The 17,665-nt window shown below is 39.2% G+C and overlaps 2 protein-coding genes and 1 pseudogene across 2 annotated transcripts; 2 read left to right on the top strand and 1 right to left on the bottom strand.

The window, feature by feature from the left end:
• On the top strand, window positions 1–8,852 carry LOC103719090 (pentatricopeptide repeat-containing protein At5g27460). The gene is made up of 2 exons (XM_008808166.4): window positions 1–397; window positions 7,538–8,852. The coding sequence occupies exons 1-2, from the start codon at window positions 8–10 to the stop codon at window positions 8,810–8,812; spliced, it is 1,665 nt and encodes a 554-aa protein (XP_008806388.3). The 5' UTR covers window positions 1–7; the 3' UTR covers window positions 8,813–8,852.
• Window positions 404–7,458, top strand: LOC113463531 (annotated as a pseudogene).
• Window positions 8,853–9,078: 226 nt separating the features above from the next.
• Window positions 9,079–10,358, bottom strand: LOC103719091 (glutathione transferase GST 23-like). Its single transcript, XM_008808167.4, has 2 exons — window positions 9,597–10,358; window positions 9,079–9,498 (listed from the first exon to the last, which is right to left on the bottom strand). Exons 1-2 carry the CDS (start codon window positions 9,912–9,914, stop codon window positions 9,139–9,141), a joined length of 678 nt encoding a protein of 225 aa, XP_008806389.2. The 5' UTR covers window positions 9,915–10,358; the 3' UTR covers window positions 9,079–9,138.
• Between the last annotated feature and the right edge of the window lie 7,307 nt (window positions 10,359–17,665).

The raw sequence follows: 17,665 nt of genomic DNA, 5'->3' as shown, positions 1-17,665 counted from the left end.
CCTTGCCATGGTAAGAAGCGCGCCGCCCTTCCTCATCCACTTCGCTCCTCTAAGATCTGAAATGGCGACGGGCTCTCTCTGGGCCGCCCTTCTCAGGCGAGCCCGCGATGGAAATCCCATGGCTCCATACCTCAGGGCCGTGCCCTTCGCTCGTTTCGAAAGCCTTAGGCCCTTCTCCTCCGGCCACTCGAGGGGCGAAGCCGTCGCCGTCGAGGAGGAGCGCGCGGCGCGGCTGGACGATCTGAGGAGCCGCCTCTTTCGGCTCCGGTTCCCCAAGCGGAGCGCGACGGCCGCCCTCGATAAGTGGGTCGGCGAAGGGAGGAAGGTCACGGCCTCGGACCTCCGCCAGATCGCCAAGGACTTGAAGCGATCGCAGCGCTATAAGCATGCCCTCGAGGTTGGTACTTGCCCTCGTTTCTCTTCTGTCGACTCCTATTTCTCCAGTTTGTGTTTGGAGTTTGAATTTTTGAGTTTATATATGCATTAAAGAGTTGGCCGCTTCGATTGAAATGAAAGATAAAAATAAAGAAAAAGGGAATCCTCGGAACAAGAAAACAAAACACTCGGAGCAGTTGTTATGAAATTTGTGGCTTTTCGATCATTCAGTGCTGCCGGTCTCTGGACTTCTTGCCATTGAGAGTGCTACTGATTTTCAAGCAGATTATGTGTGGCCAAGTGTATCTGATACTTATTACAAGCAAAGTTGTGTTCTTGAGTGAAAATTACATGGATTCATCTGGACAATAGCATGAAAACTATTGCAAAGAGATGTGGTATAAAGAAGAGTTGGAGAGCATGCGGTGAGCCTAGAGGGTGCTTTAATGGCTATTTTATATCATTTTCATATCTCTTTGTTTGCTAGCTCGAGAACGTCTTGCCGATAAGTGTTGAAGTTGCTTGATTTAACAATTTTATGAAACCAAAAATTTAGATGCTAACATGGTGGCACACATGGTCCTTGACTCTCGATTCATCACTAAATCTGTGAACTTGTGCAAAGTTAACAGGTGGTAAACTATTCACATTGACAGGGTCTTTGCTGATGTGCTGGGAACTTTGGCTTTGGATTTGCTAAAAGATATGGCCAGGAGAGTATGCCTTAATTCTGTGGCTTGCAAGACAGTTTGAACAGATTAAGGTTGTTTAAGAGGATAAAGAGTGATAATGCTTGTGCCATTAGAATTTACCTGTATGATGCTAACATTACTCACATGTGATAAAACATAGTCAACTCTGTTGTTGTATATACCAAAAGCATAGAAGATACAATGGTAGTGGAACTTCATTTTTTTTCCAATATAGATAATTTCTTATATCTTCTTGGTGGATAGATAATCTTTGAAGATTTATTCCCATTATGGACCATTCTTTTTTGCATTGTTATTTCCAATAAATATCACCAAGAGAATTGCATTACTATGGAACACTAATTACTAACCACATCTAACATTGATGTCACTCTTTAGGAAAGCAAATTTTATAGAATATACATTTCAAAAACTCAAACATGATGTGAATGGACATGAGCTCTATTGCCAATTTGCTATATAAAATTGTGGAGTACGGTATATTGTTTGATGTGCTACACTATGGAATGATAATGTCCACTACTAGGTCAGTACTCACATCTAAGATAAGGAGGGTATGTAGCATACTGATGAGGCCAAGAAAGACATGTATCATATGTCATGGTATTGTAAGAACTGATGCCTTGACATTAGGTGGTTAAATATATTTATCAATGAGATAAAGTAGTATATTGTATTTCAGGCCTAAGGGAACATGCCAATTTCTTTCCCTGCTTTTGATGTTGTAAGCCTCTGTCCTAACATAATGATATGTGATTGTATCAACTAGGTTTTGTTGCTAAAAGCAAAGGATTTGTCTTGTGTTGAGGGATTCTAGCTGTTTGCTGATTGGGGAGTGTGATGTTTTCCACTCCATTTGTTATTGCATGGGATGTTTGCAAGCAAAGCTACACGGTAGAAATAGGGTTTGATTTGGATTATGTTGGGCACAATGAGAATTTCTCTCATATTAAGGCATCCTGGTTATTAATTTGATCAGGAAATGTGTTTCCTTTTGCTAGTATCATGATACAGGGAGGGATAATAGTATCCATGAAATCCTAAAATTAGTTAAAAGTTTAAGGGAGCCATATGGTTTACATCCAGCCCAGCAAAAGGGTCAGCTATATGGATATTTCTTTTGATGACATGCAAATGAGATGTTGGGCTTGTTGATAGGTAAAATATTTAGATGAGATGACAAGGGAAAGGATTTTAGCTGATTTCTTGGCTGGGCATTAAAAACGAGATCCAAGGAAGAGCATCTTCAAATTTATATGAACTTTTACTAGATTGTAAAATAAGATAAGAAGCTATCAGAAGATCAAACATGAATTTGTAATATATGTACATTGAGGCTTTTAGTGTGACGGTAAATATATAGCTGGAATACATTACACAGTGGTTTCAACAACTTATTGATTGTCTAGATTGCTGATATTAGCAGTTTATGAAATGCCTATATGGGCGATAGTATGAAATCAAAAACTTGGGGATGCAATGCTGATTGGAAGAGGTATCAAAGATTATGAAGTTATCCACATCATTAACTGATGAAGATCCATGAAAACACCCACAGTGATTAGGTAGTCAAAGACAAAGCGAATTGAGATTGAAGACAAAGGATTCAACTGGCAATGCTTTAATTGTTCATGTGTAGTTGGAAAAGGATGTTTCTTAGAGGACTTAATGAATGGTATCTAATATCGAATTGTTGCATTGATTTGGTGTCCGTAAAAATTAATGTAGGCACTAGATAGTTATTTTCATTTTTCTAGTTGGAATGGCAAATTATACTGAATTAGTTGTAACAAAAATATGCAAAAAATGATACTACATATAAGCCGAATCTTCTATTCTTTTCTCGTAAGTGAAGTGAGGACTATAATGACTTCATAGTTTTACGGACTATTTTAAAGATGCCATATGTAAAATTCATTTGCGCTACTTTCTGTGTGATCCAATAATAATAACTTTATTCTCATTCAAAGGAAGATTGAAGATGTGGATGTGATTGTAAGGAAACACCTTTGAAAACCAGGCTTTTGTGGTAGCTGGATCAGTAGCAAGGTGTATTAGGTGTAACCTTGTTATGTTCTCCAAATTTTATAAACTTGACACCTAAAATATATATTTATATTTTTTAATCATCATCTGAAAGTTCAGTATATGTTTTTCTCCTTGGATGTTTGTGCCTTCAATTTGTCAAATTAACAACTAATGCAATCATTCCTTTCTTGAAAAATAAAGACCTCTTTGTTTAATTTCTCTTATGTTCAATTTCAGTGCCTCTTTGGGTGCATGTAACAGGGCATGCAGTTTCACCCCTTACTATAAGTGGACCACTTCATTTGTTTGGGTTGATGTGATCTGGTGGTAATCAAGTAATTGAACTTAATCAAGTAACTGAACTTTTTGAAAAACTTTTGACTAGTTCTATGGGCCATTTTGGCTGAAGGGCAAGTTGCAATGACAAAGACTCCAATAATGACCTCTGTGTTACATCATATAGGTGTTTTTATGAGCCAGCGACAACCAAACAAACACTTGAAATTAAGTTACATAAACAAATTACATATGCAGCCAAACAGCTGCATACAGCTGCAGTTGCTGAAAATACTGCAACATGTAATTCCAGATACATGAAAGCTTGTAGCCAACTTGTCTATAATGGTTGTTAATATGATAATTCTTGCATAGTTGACATTGGGGAGGAAGGATTGGAATGCCACTGACACTGAGCCTCAATCGACCCGTATGTTACATGGTACCAGTACCATCAAAACGCCCCTGACCCTGTACGAACCCTGTACCGCCCCAAACTGCCCCACATCTTCATGTGCTCACCTTGTGCCGATCAATACACCTTTTTTTCCCTTTCCCTTTTACTCATCTAAGGCAGCCTTATACTGGCCCTTATCGGCCTCTTGCTGCACTGTACTGAGGTAGATAACAGTCTGGCCTGTGACTAATATAGCACTGTAGCTTGATTTTAAAATCCTCACTGTGGAGTGAATTAAAAAAAATCAAGCAACTATAGATATGTTTCTCATTTGCCGAGTTTGAATGAACGAATTGAACTAGATATATGGTTTAATTAGTTTGAAATGAAGATCTTTGGGGAATAATTCTTTGGTCTTTTTATAATCAAAAGATTACTCAAGGAGCGTCTTTAATTGGATTTTCAAACATAAGATTGGATCTGTGATATGGCATTACTTTAATATATTCTCAACTTGGTTGCTGTCCTATTCACATCTCAATACAACGATAAGGAAGGAGAAGTTGCGATGAGTATGCTCTTCTAAAGCATGGACTGCTCACCTTTTTCACTAGAGTGCTCTATCTTGGATTGTTTCAACTGCATATGGTAATGAGCCATGTCTTTTTTGGCAGTCACATCATATTGATAGGATATTTTGCTCTGTATTTTCTATTTTAAATCTTTTGAAATCTCCCACTCATGGTTTTATCATACTCTATTTGTGTTTCAATTTGCTTGCTAGTATATATTTGTTGTATTGAGAGGAACATAGTTTCTTATACCAAATTATTTTTCCTCCTCTCTTTGTCTACATTCATTGTGAGTTTAGGGAACCTCAGGGGTTGCTCCTTAATTGCATGAGCTTAAGTTGACCAGCAATAAGCAGAGAAAAATTTAAGTGTCGCGATTTTATAAGTAGTGTGAAAAGAATGACATAGACAAAAGGGAGATATGGGAAGCAATGCTTACAGTGGAATCTTCCACAAAATAAATGAAGAGAAATATTTTCGTTAATTCATGTAATCAATTATTTGACCTATACTGGAATTCTTCGTAGTCAAGTTGTAAGAAATTATGGTTAAATTATATTTAGCTTAATTTAAAAAAGCACAGGGCTATAAGAATTACTGCCAATGTTGTTTAAGAAAACCATCTCCATTCTCCTTGTGTAACAGAAGAAAGAAAATGTTCTATCTTATCGGAAGTTGTTCCGATCTTGACTTTGCATATGATCTCTTTATTTCTCCCATCTCCTATGCCAATATATCCAATACATCAAACAAGGTATGCGGAACCACCTGGTTCACCTTACACCAAATCAAACCGGTGGAGAATCGGGTTGCGGTTCGGCTCTAAATTTTAAAATCCTCCCCAAACCACTCTGAACTGTTTTGAACTGTCCCAAACCATAGCTGTTCAGAGGGGAACCAGTGCGAACTGCTTTAAAGGCTTGAATCATGGTATATTGAACTGGGTTGAACCGTCTGGTTCATCCCGTACTGAACTGGTACCGTACCGAACCGGTAGCCGATCGGCATGGGTTTCGATATCGGTTCGGCGGACCTTGACATCAAATATAACTGAGCTCAGCTCAGCTCAACTCAACTAAGCCTTAATCCCAAACTAGTTGGGATTGGCTACATGAATTATTTTCCTCCATTGAAATAGGCCATCTACAATTTTCGTCCCTTTGAAATTTGAAAGAAAAAGTTCTTGGTTGGCAGAGATGCTTTGTCTAATAACCACCAAAGTTCTGTTAACTATCACTTTGGTGGCTACCTTGTACGAACTCAAGATCTGCTAGGAATTTCTTCTTGCCTATCTAAGATAAAGTCATGAAAGTAGACTTTGATTCTTTTCATTTGTTCTTTTCTTGTATGGTCTGTATTTGACCTTTCCAAGCCTGTCTTTGATTATGTCAAAGAACTGTTTGGCTAAAGATGGACAGCCTTCAGCATCAGCTGCCCTTAAGAAACTTGAGAAACTGCTAGTAAACCTCATCATCAAATTTTTGCTCCAACCACCATGTTTGACATCTGCTATAGATATTTTGGTGAAAGAATACGTCATTCTTCTCTTACTCTCCACTGGCCAAAGAAAATGCTAACAATTAAACTACCATCCCTGGATTACAGTCAGTAAGCCAATGTGCTGTAAAATAAATTGCTGTTTAGTTAAAGCAGTTGTGTCATTAATTGCCTGATCTTATCTTTCTCGTTTTTTCATTTGTAGTATCTAGTTATCCAGTGTACTTGATTGACATTTCTTGAGCAATAAGCATGATCCAGATAATGATGCAAAGTACGTTTTGTGTCCTTTTTTTTGCATGCTTAGAGAAAGCATGCTGCAATTATTTCAGCTTGAAAATGTACAAGTTTGAGTATATCAGAGTGGATGAAAACTCATCAAGAATCAGAGTTATCAGGTAGCAACTATGCAATGCGCCCTGACTTAATAATTATAGTTTTTGGTGTTAACACTGCTGAAGATTTTTTTGAAGGGCTTCCATCAACTGCAAAAACCTGTGAAGCATATACTGCCCTCCTTCATTCATATGCTGCGGCAAAACTGACACTCTGCAAGTGCTTTGACCTATAATGAAATGATGACCTAGTATATGTTAGTTGGACAGCTGGATAAGGTTTCCATAGTTGTTGAAGAACTGAAAAGGCGAAAAGTTTCACCAGATCTCTTCACATATAATCTATGGATAAGTGCATCTGCTGCAACCATGGATATTATTGGTGCAAGAAGGATTCTTGATGAAATGGCCCATGATTCAAACTCTGAGAGAGGCTGGATAACCTATATGACACTGGCTGATATCTGTGTTGCCGCTGGTCATCTCGTGAATTCAGATTTCTCTTTTTGAGGATGCAAAGATTAGCCAAATAGAAAGGACAACTTATGGTTTCCTCATCATTCTACATGCTAACCTAGGGAATACAAAAAGAATAAATGAAATATGGAAATCTTTGCAACTGAGTTCGCAGAAAATGCCTAGCAGAAATTACGCCTGTGTTCTTTCTTCCCACCTCGTGCTTGGGCAGTTGAAGGAAGCTGGAGAGGTTATTGACGAGTGGAGAAACTCTAAAGTCCTGGACTAATGCGGCAGAAAAACTGTGAACTCACAACTTAGGGTGTTTTTGGTTCTCACCACAGAAATTTTATGTGGGGAAGAAACAAATGAAAAATATTACTTATCATTGATTTTATATTCCCTTAAGTAACAATTATAGCTCAAACTTTAGATTTCAACTCCTGCTTCGAAGTAAATTTACCAAATCTTCTATTTTATATGTTCCTTCTGACTGTTTTGTATATTATCAATAAATGTGCATCTCTAGCATCTTAGTTGCAATTGTCTGCCAGATTATTAATGCTTTTGTTTTCCTCAAATGTTATTAAAAAATGTGCTATAATTTATATCTTTTGTTTTTTGAATATAAATGCAAGAAACTTTGCCTCTTCATTAAGCAAACTTGCTTGTTTAAGTCCTACTTTTCTACTTAACAAATTTATTACAGCTCTGTTCATCAGTAGCCTGCAATTTTTTTCTTGCGTATGGTTTTAGCAGAATGGTCCCTGTATTTAAAATCCAATGCTTTCTTCAATGCAATGGTTTTTGTTTCCATTTTTCACAGTTTGGAATTGAAGCGACGCAGGATGGCTGCACAGCCTAAACATGTATATGATCATCATGCAGATTTTAACATGGATGGACTCTTGGGATAATTTCCAACCATCCTCAGCTGATCATGCTGCCAGACTGGAGATGATTACCAAAGTCCATAGTATAGCTGAGGCTGAGCTATACTTCGAGAAATTATCAGACAGTGCTTCAAGGAGGGTTGCATCCTTCCCTCTTCTTCATCATTATGTGAAGGAAAGGAACTTAGAGAAAGCTGAGGCTCTCATGTCAATGCTGCTGAATTTGGGGCTCGTTGTGGATCCTCACCCTTTCAATGAGATGATGAAGCTGTACGTGGCCACAGGTCAATATAAAAAGGTCCTTGCTGTGATCCAGCACATGAAACGCTGCAAGATCCCTCGTAATGTTCTTTCATACAACCTATGGTTGAATGCCTCTGGTGAGCTGTCTGGTGTTGCTGTAGTGGAGATGGTGCATGAGGAGATGATGAATGACAAGAATGTTGAGGTGGGTTGGAGCACATACTCAACCTTAGCCAATATCTACACAAAGTCTGGTCTCCTTGACAAGGCATTCGCTGCTCTTAGAACAGCAGAGGAGAGGCTCTCTGTGAGGAAGCGTCTTGGCTATTCTTTTCTGATGACAAATTATGCTGCTCTGAAAGACAGGGATGGAATTCTGAGGCTCTGGGAATCCAGTAAAAGAGTACCAGGGAGGATTTCTTGTGCAAATTACATGTCTGTAATGTTATGTTTGATCAAAGTTGGTGACATTCAAGAGGCTGAGAAGGTCTTCAAGACATGGGAAATGGAGTGCAGGAAGTATGATGTTCGGGTCTCCAATGTCCTTCTAGGTGCTTACATGAGAAATGGATGGATGGACAGGGCTGAGGCATTGCATCTCTATACCTTGGAGGAAGGTGCCTGCCCAAACTACAAAACATGGGAGATTCTGATGGAGGGTTGGGTGAAATGCAATCAGATGGATAAAGCTGTGGAAGCCATGAAGAAAGGCTTCTCCATGTTGAAAGCTTGCAATTGGAGACCCCGTTCTGATATTGTGGTGGCCATCGCCAAATATTTTGAGGAGCAGGGAAATATTCAGGAAACAGAGAGGTATGTGAAAGTTCTTCGCCATTTACGACTCATGAGTTTGCCAATATACAAGTCTTATCTGAGAGCATGCATAAATGCTAAAAGAGCTGCTCCCAGTATGCTAGAGAAAATGGCAAGAGACGGAATTAGCTTGGATGCGGAGGCTGAGGAGCTTATTCAACGTGTCAGCAAACTTGATAATATCAGTGCTTATAATGATTTTTATTTATGGTGAGACAGATTGATGATCTTATTTGGAGTTGAGCTGGCTACACACTCCATGATACATTTCCAAGATTGGCGAATGTTCTGCAAATTAGTTTTACTGTAGTCTCCATGCTGCAGGTTTACCAAATATCTGCTTTTCTGGAAGCAAGAAGCCAGGTCTCATATTATTTTGGAAAACCTACAGCTATTCACATTAGGATAAAGCTTATGGATGTGGAGGAAATTATTCAACGGCAACTACAAGGAGTTGTTCAGCATCAAACATTATGTAGATTAATCTGGAGGAGAATTTTTATGTATAAATTGCCCAGCATATTGGAAGAGTTCATCTGTCTAAGCAGACATAGTGGATAACACATTCTCTCGGATGGCTCTCATATGTGCCATGACTTTTTCTTGAGGGGGCATGGTTTCTTTCACCAGGTTGTGATCCAAGAAGTGTTTGATCCAGGCACTGATCAGAGGCAGGTCCTGTTCATTGATGATCTTGATCCCAATGATCTCTTCAATGATTCCAAGCAAAGTTGCCATCCAACCTGCAATGATGTCTACAAACCCTATTGTTTCACCTCCAAAAAACTTCTTTCCCTCAAGATGTCCCTCCAGAGTTTTAAGGCTCTCCTGCATCTCCTTCACTGCCCTCAGCTGCTCCTCCCCCACCTTGGAGAAGACATCAAAACTGCCATGCAAGCACTGTAATCAAAAAATAAGTTTAAGTGATTCAGAATTTCAGGATTTGTTTCATTGCAACATGATCAAAAGGTGAGTAAACTAATGTACGATTATGCAACCTTTTCTTCAACAAATTTAGCCCAGAAACGAGTGTTGGCCTTCTGATAAGGATTTGATGGCAAGAGAGGGTAGAGGTCACTCCATGCCTCATCTATGTATTCAACGATCACAACGGACTCAGCAGTTGGCTTACCGTTGTGGACGAGCACAGGGACCATCTTGTGGACTGGGTTGTACTGAAGGAGCTGGGGGCTCTTGTTGAGCAAGTCCTCATTCACATACTCATATTTGATGCCTTTCAGCTGGAGAGCCCATTCCACCCGAAGGACGAAGGGACTCAGGATATTCCCATAAAGCTTCACTCCCTCTTCTCCCATGGTTTCTCCTATCTTACTGGATCACAGATGCAACTGGTAATCCACTAATAGCTGAATGTGTTTGTTGTGGATTCCAGAGTTCGATGGCTATTAATATTACGGAAGAGGATAGGATTGACTTGTTCTGATGATGTCACAAGAATGTCCATATGAGAGATTTCAGTTGAAGTTTCTTGGAAGGATAAGAGTTGAGGGTCAGAGTTGGCGGCACACCAAAAAAACAACAGGAAGGTTCTGAGTCCCTTCTCGCAAGTCAAAACGGGTTGATACCCATGAATAGACAGGTGACGTCTTGTATACGGAGCCGAATATTTTTTTTGTGGCCAATCATGGCTATTTTTGCTGGCACTGAATAGGGGTGGAAGTGGATTTTATAATATTCATATGAATTCGTTTTCGTATTTAAAATTATTTAAATATATATAAAAATTTAAGCATTTAATTAATATTTGTATTCGTATTCATATCTATTAAAAATAAATAAATATGGTTATGACGGGATGATGGGAGATTTCTGTTGATGTTTTTTGGATGGATAACAGTTGAGGGTCAGAGTTAGGCGGCCCACCAAAAAAAATAGGAAGGTTCTGAGTCCCTTCTGGCAAGTCAAAACGGGTTGATGCCCATGAATAGACAGCTGACGTCTTGTATACTGGGCTGAATATTTGTTCTATGGCCAATCTTGGCCGTTTTTGCAGGCACTGGAGAGGGGCGGAAGTGGATTTTATAATATTCATGTGAATCCATTTTTGTATTTAAAATTATCCAAATATAAATAAAAATTTGAGTATCTTACTAATATTTGTATTCGTATTCATATCGGTTAAAAAAATAAGAATATTTTGCATAAATACCTTTCTAAATATCGGATTTTGTATGAATATCCTTCCCAAATTGATATTTGCATATACATACTCGTAAAACACTTGTTTTACCATTCTACCCTTTTTTTTATTTTTGTTTTTGCATATGTACCTATGCTATCAACGACGTTAAAAAATTAACGGTTTCAAATTAAAATGACTAAAATATTCTTAATGGAGAGACATGTAAATAGACCGTGATCTCAATAGGAAAAGAAAACTAGGACAATAGCATAATTTTAAAATTTTATTTTATTTTTAATTAATATAAATATGATTTTTCTTAACACCGTTAGAACAACTGTTATATTGCGGGCATTTGTACAATAACAAAATTTTACGAGGGTATACATGTAAATATTAATTTTGGAAGAATATTCATGCAAAATTCGATATTTAGAACAATATCCATGCAAAAAATCCAAAAAATAAATATAGATATGGACAGATATTATCCAATCCATATTCTAATATCTGATTTTATTTATAATTATATTTAATTTTATATAGCACTTATTAATTTTTTAAAAAAATAAATGACTACACTGACATACTATTCACTTAATTTATTATTCACTTAGTAATATATTTGATTACGTAGTCATAAAGTTTAATTATCTGATTTATATCTATATTTATATCCATATTTTTTGTATTTAATTTGTATCCGTTTAATACAAGTATGTATATGAATTTTGTATTTGACTAATATCCGTAACCATATCTATATTCGTCAAATAAAATATATATAGATATGAATATATTAGTATTTAATTCATATCTGATTTGATTTCAACCTAACACTGAATCACTTTGCCAAATGGAAGTTTTGAGTTCTAAGTGATAGGGCGGAAATTGTGAGTTCCAAGTGATAGGGCCATTTCTGACACCTTTCCTCGCTGACATTGTATAAGTTCAATTGGAAGAATTTAAGCGCCGTCATCGTCCCAAGAAGAGAAGGAAGCGTTTGCACATGATTTTCTATGTTAAAGGATTAGAAGCAAGTTATTTTTGATCTTGTTGACTTCAAATGCAATTAGTTTTACGTGCAAAGAGAAAGGTGAAGCTGTATTTTGATGGTTCAGGTCAATTCCAATGCTTTCTATCATAAACGCCAGGACCCAAACGAAGGATTTCTCAAATAGAACTAAAATATTAATGGAAATTAAAAACTTGTAATTGAGTCTAGTTACTTTACACTATTTTTTCCATGATAGTTGTTGTGGGGGTTGTTTTACACAAGGGCCAAAGACTGAAATCCCAAGAACAAAGAATGAAATCTCATGAATCCACTTTAGGTGGCATTTGGTGATCCAAATGGGATCACCCATGATTTTTATTCTCGGATAATATAATTCATGATGATTTAAGATTACCATGTTTGGTATGCTATGTTCCAATGATTAAAAATTTTCAAGTATCCATGAGTAAGCTATTTAGTATTTCATGAAAATTTAAAATTACTCACTATATAATACCAAAATTACTCCAATATATTCCATAAAAAATATATTTATTAGTTCTATAAATTATAAATCTTACGAAGATATATTAATTATTATTATAGAATTAATATTTATATTTATATTTATAATATGTTATTTTTAATGCTAATAATTATTTGAATTAGAAAAATAAGGCAAAAGAAGTAATATATTAAATACTTTCATTATAAAAGTATACAATAGAATATTGTATTTCTACTATAATTTGAAATTATCATTAAATAGTAATATGACAATAATATGACTAACAATATACTATAAATATAATATATATAATATCAATATAATATAATATTATATATAAAATATTGATATGATATATTAATGATATATTGACATACGAATTTTTCTACTGGACTAAGAGGTATTTTTGTCCTCAACTTTTAAGCCAAGATTACTGTCCTGGTGATCTTAGATTTCCGACTGCAAGGACATCGTATCAGTGGGTTGGAAAGTGATTGGATGGGATGGGAGAGATTCGGGATCATTGCCACGTAAGATCACCATAGTGCAACCAAACGTGGTAACCTCATCATCTCCACCCACATCACCCTTGATCTTGGGATGATTATTCCATACCAAACTCCTCCTATGGATTCATTAACTTAGAAATGTTCTTGTCCCTGGATTAATTTGTGCCGTTGTACTTTGGTTGTATACCTTTTGGTGTTATTTTGACGAGAGTAGGAATCCAAAACTTTTGCAGTGACGAGGAAAAGCTGACTATATGTGTCGCATAGTTAGCCTCCTTGTCTGTCATGGCAGGATGAGATTGATGCAATTCACCGGGATTGATGTAATTTACGAAGGACGAACCATCCATCAGACGCAGCGTGAGCGCCCCGTAACGCATTGGATGGGGAATGGAGCAATGGAGCAAGGAGTACGGTGTCAAGCTTATCATGTTTCGCCTCGTAAGGAAGAGAGACCCATCCAATACGTCTGTCCAAGTTCAAGTGCCAGAGGATGCACTACTTGAGATTCAAAACTGCAGCCTCTGGTTCGTAGGCAGCTGAATGGGCCCCATTTTACATTCTAAGCTTAGATCTTGCAACTTGCAGGATTGTTCATATTGTTTTCGGATTAAAAAAAAAAGTCTTGCGAGTTTGGGGAAGGGCTGATACAGTCATTGATTATGACATTCCCTTTTTAACTCCCTAGACTCCTTCTTGTGAATCTCGAGGGATGGTGTGCACCACAAGGAGTGATCACACTACCATTAATGCTTATACTACTTATCATATCTGGTTGGCTAGGAATACAAGATTATTTGAGAGTATGGACCAGTCCTTGGGTGACATTTGTGAAGGCCTTCACTTTGGCGGAGGAATCCATCCGCACTATGACTATCAAGAAAACAAGTATCGCTAGGGGAAGCTAGTATGATTTGCCTCATTTGGAAACTTCCACCTCTGAGCTATTTCAAGATCAACTTCGATGTAAGTATACTGGACAACGTAGCTAATGTCGGTGAGGCCTTTTTCATTCGCATCTTTAATTCCAGTTTGATGATTGCCGGAGGTATTCGACTCTATGACATTACAGTTTCTCTGGCTGAATTAGAGGTGCATGAAAATATATTATCTATGCCACAAATATCCAAATTAGGCTTTCTTTTTTAATTTAAAAATAAATATACTATTTATCTAGTGCATGTATGTTTTCTCTCTTATCTGCCTTTTTTTTCTCGATTTTTCATTAATTTATCTTTTAACAAGGATTAAGAGGTGCATGTTTAGATATTATATTATAAAATTATATATGTATAGATAATATATAATATATTATTTAAAAATAAATTTTATCATTGTTAGTCGTTAGATTAAATCGTTCCCGAGCCCAATCCTTAACCCCTCAATCGTGGGTTCCCATTTCCCGAGCCCCTTCCTATCTTTCCGCTTCTTCTTGCCGACGACCGTGCTGCTAATGGGGCCATGGCTTCAAAGCTTCTTTACCTACCTTAAACTCTCTCCCCATGGCCAACTATTTTTGCCTCTCCCCTTCTCCTGTCTTGAACCCTAAATCCATGTAGTTTCCTCATCTTCTAAGACCTCTCTCTTTCGAAGTTCTCACTTTTAAACGTTTCCCCCCTCTTTCGGTGAGACTCTGGCCGACTATGACCAATGTCAAGGCTATGGATGGACTGCAAGTCTGTGATCTGCTTCGGCTGGGGGGGGTGCTGGGTGGGATTCTACTCGGGTTGGCCAGTTGTTTAGGATCATCTTACAGAGAGGAAACAGTCGATTCTGGTGCCGGTGTCTGCCAGCCCGGATGTTAGGGTATGGAGCATGTCCTACATACCTAGAGTCAGAGTGGGTGATGTCTATGGCTTACTCCAGAGTAACCAACGGCCGGGGTTGGACAACGCTTGGATCTAGAGAGTTGGTCTCCATCCGAGAGTGGTCTTATTTCTTTGGAAGGTGGTTTGGGGCCGACTCTCGACGAGAGTAGTGTTGGATGGGAGGGGGTTGAGTATCCACCCTCATTTCCTTGAGTGTCAAGTGGACGAGACTGTGCACCATGCCCTGTTCTAATGCGAGCGTGCCAGGAGGATCTGGAGGATAGCAGCGGTCTCGCTCGAGGTTTGGAGTCGCTTGACCTCCTTTCTACAAATGCTTAGATAGTGGGTCGTTGCCCCGTAGTCTCGGCAAACGACCATTGGAGTGACTTACATTGCATATCAAATTTGGCTAGCTAGGAATGCCTGGACCTTTGGCGAGAGTTGTCTTTCCCCGAGGTTTGTTGTGCAGCGGGCCTGGGCACAGATGACGGAGATCAGCCAGGCGGAACTGTTGGATAGACCTTTGATAGCTCGTGGCACTTGGAGCTCTACTTTAGCTCATGTAGCGTCCCGTACGGTGCATTTCACCTGGGAGCCCCCACCTCCGAGCTTTCTCAAGATCAATTTTGATAATTGCGTGTTAGATGGTGGTAGGAGGGGCGGTGCTGGCTTTGGGATTAGAGGTCCGGATTCTAGGGTGGTTGCGGCTGGAAGTTGTCAGATCTTCGACACCTCAGTTCTGAGGGCTGAGCTGAGGACGACATAGACCAGACTTAGTTATGCTCGATGAGTGTTGTAGTCTAGTGCGGTGTTGCTCAAGGAGGATTCGGCCACGGTGATCGGATGGGTTCAGTGGACGGTTGACGGTGCAGACGTATGCCATCCTCTAGTCTGAAACATTCAAGTTTTGGTTTGCAGTGGGGTGGCCTTTTAGGCCACGCATGTCTACAAAGAGGCCAATAGGGCTGCGGACTGGGTGGTCTCGTATGTAGCCAACCACTATGGGGACATCCTTTGGATTGGAGAGAGTGAGATGCCTAGTGTACTCTGAGATATACTTTTTTTTTTTTTTTTTTGATGTATTTGTATTAATTCTGTATGAATTATCTATTTTAGGGGGGAAAAAAGAACATTTTCCCCCTCTGAAGCCCTTTCCATCTTGGATACTGTTAGGGTTTTCTCCTCAAAGGGAGCTAGGGTTTTTCTCCCGTGTTGCGAAGAATGTGGGTGGAGAACTACCGGAGAGTACAGCCGTCGATGCGGCTGGGGGGCGGAGCACGCTGCTGGAGAGGTTCGGGCACCTCACCAAGGAAGCCCCGGATCGCCCGCTGAGGTGGCCGTGGGTTATAGGTAAGCGAAGAAACATAAGTGTCATGAATTTTTTGTTGTTTTGGAGTTATTTAATTTTTTATCGGTTTCAAGCATTGCTTGGGTTTGATGTTTTGGTGCTGGGGAGCTAAAGGTGGTATGAATCCTGACATTCTCGATGCTGGATTAGTGAATTCTTATGTTTGTTTTGTTTTTGATGGTCTTACTGTGTGTTTGATGGAATTATCTAGCGTTTTTCAGGTTTTAACTATTGTTTATGTCTGATGTTTTGATGCCATTGAGCTAAATGCGGCGTCTTTAGGGTCTGCGACGTTCTACATGTTGGAATAGCGAATTCTTAATGTATATTCTGTTTTCTGCGAGTGTTCGATGCGATTGTAATGCGTATTCAGTCTTGTTAGTTCGTTACAGCTCGATGAATCCCACAGGATTAGTCAAAGTGTCAAAAAATATCGGGCTCCTTAGTGGGATTGCTGTTATGAACAGATATAAACTGATGAATCTTTTATTGTACACCGTTGGAATGAATAACTGAGGTTCAGCAATCACTTTGTCATAGGAAATGTGATCATAAAGCCTGGACAGGACTTTAGTTGTGCCCATGTCTTATCTTTCAGTCAGTTTTAGCTTTTGTTTAAGGGAATATAATCGCTAAAGCATTTCATTTACTTTATACATGTACTCCATAGCACAGTTTCTTCTGCTTGTGGTCGTTTTTATCATTCTTAGTTTCCTCTCGTGGACCCCCATTAAATGGGCATAGAGAAAAATGTGTGTGAATGGGTGTGTTTATACCATGGTTCACCAAACCGGCCGGTTCGGGCTGTATTGGATCGGTCTAGCCAGCTATCGGTACGAGCCGGTTCTGTGCCACAGACGAAGAAGACGAAGAGAAGGAGAGAGAGCGTGGGAAAAAGAGAGAGGGAGGAGACCTGTGGCCGCCATCGGAGAGCCGCGCAGGGGGTGCGGCGGTGGGGGCGAGGGCGCGGCCGTGGCTTTTTAATTTAGAAATTTTAAGTGAAATCGGCAAATCCATTGTCGACTTCACTTAAAAATTTTTAAATTTTTTAATTCAAAAATTTTTAAGAGAAGTCGGCAACCGATTTGTCGACTTCACTTAAAATCTCCAAATTAAAAAGCCATGGCCGCGTCCTTTGTTTCGAAAGAAACAAGAGACGTGGCTATGGCCTCGGCCTCCGCCGCGCCCCCACGAGTTCCCCCCCTCCCCCCCCCCTCGCCGCCCCTCCCCAGCCTCTGCTGCCCCTTCGCGGCTCTCCGATGGCGGCCACAAGTCTCGTCCCTCCCTCTCTTTTCTGCGCTCTCTCTCGTTCTCTTCTTCCCCGGCTCCAGCGGGGAAGAGCTGGCCAATTCTGGTACGAACCAAAATTGTACCGATCCGGTAGGCGACCGGTACGCCTACTGAAACCATACCGATCTAGTAGACGACCGGTACGTCTACCGGTACCGGTACCAGTACCAGTACGGCGAACCTTGGTTTATACTACCACAAGATATAAAAAAAATAACGTTACACCCACTACTGAATTCAATATTGGTAGTCAAAAAATAAAAATGTATGCCATTGTACACGACCCACGAGGCCTAAAATATTTATATATGAAAATTTATTTATTTTCTAGATCTCTAATTTATGCATCTAAGTCATCCCAACATCAATGCCTTGTAACATTCCATAATAACCATATATCTGGAGTGGCTTGATGCATGGATCACAGGTCTTCAAATTGCATAATTTTTCGTCTATGGATATTG

Source organism: Phoenix dactylifera, unplaced genomic scaffold, assembly GCF_009389715.1.
Source record: "Phoenix dactylifera cultivar Barhee BC4 unplaced genomic scaffold, palm_55x_up_171113_PBpolish2nd_filt_p 001237F, whole genome shotgun sequence".
NCBI lineage: Eukaryota > Viridiplantae > Streptophyta > Magnoliopsida > Arecales > Arecaceae > Phoenix > Phoenix dactylifera.
The sequence above is the reverse complement of the archived record's forward strand: the minus strand, read 5'-3'. Positions and strand labels throughout refer to the sequence as shown.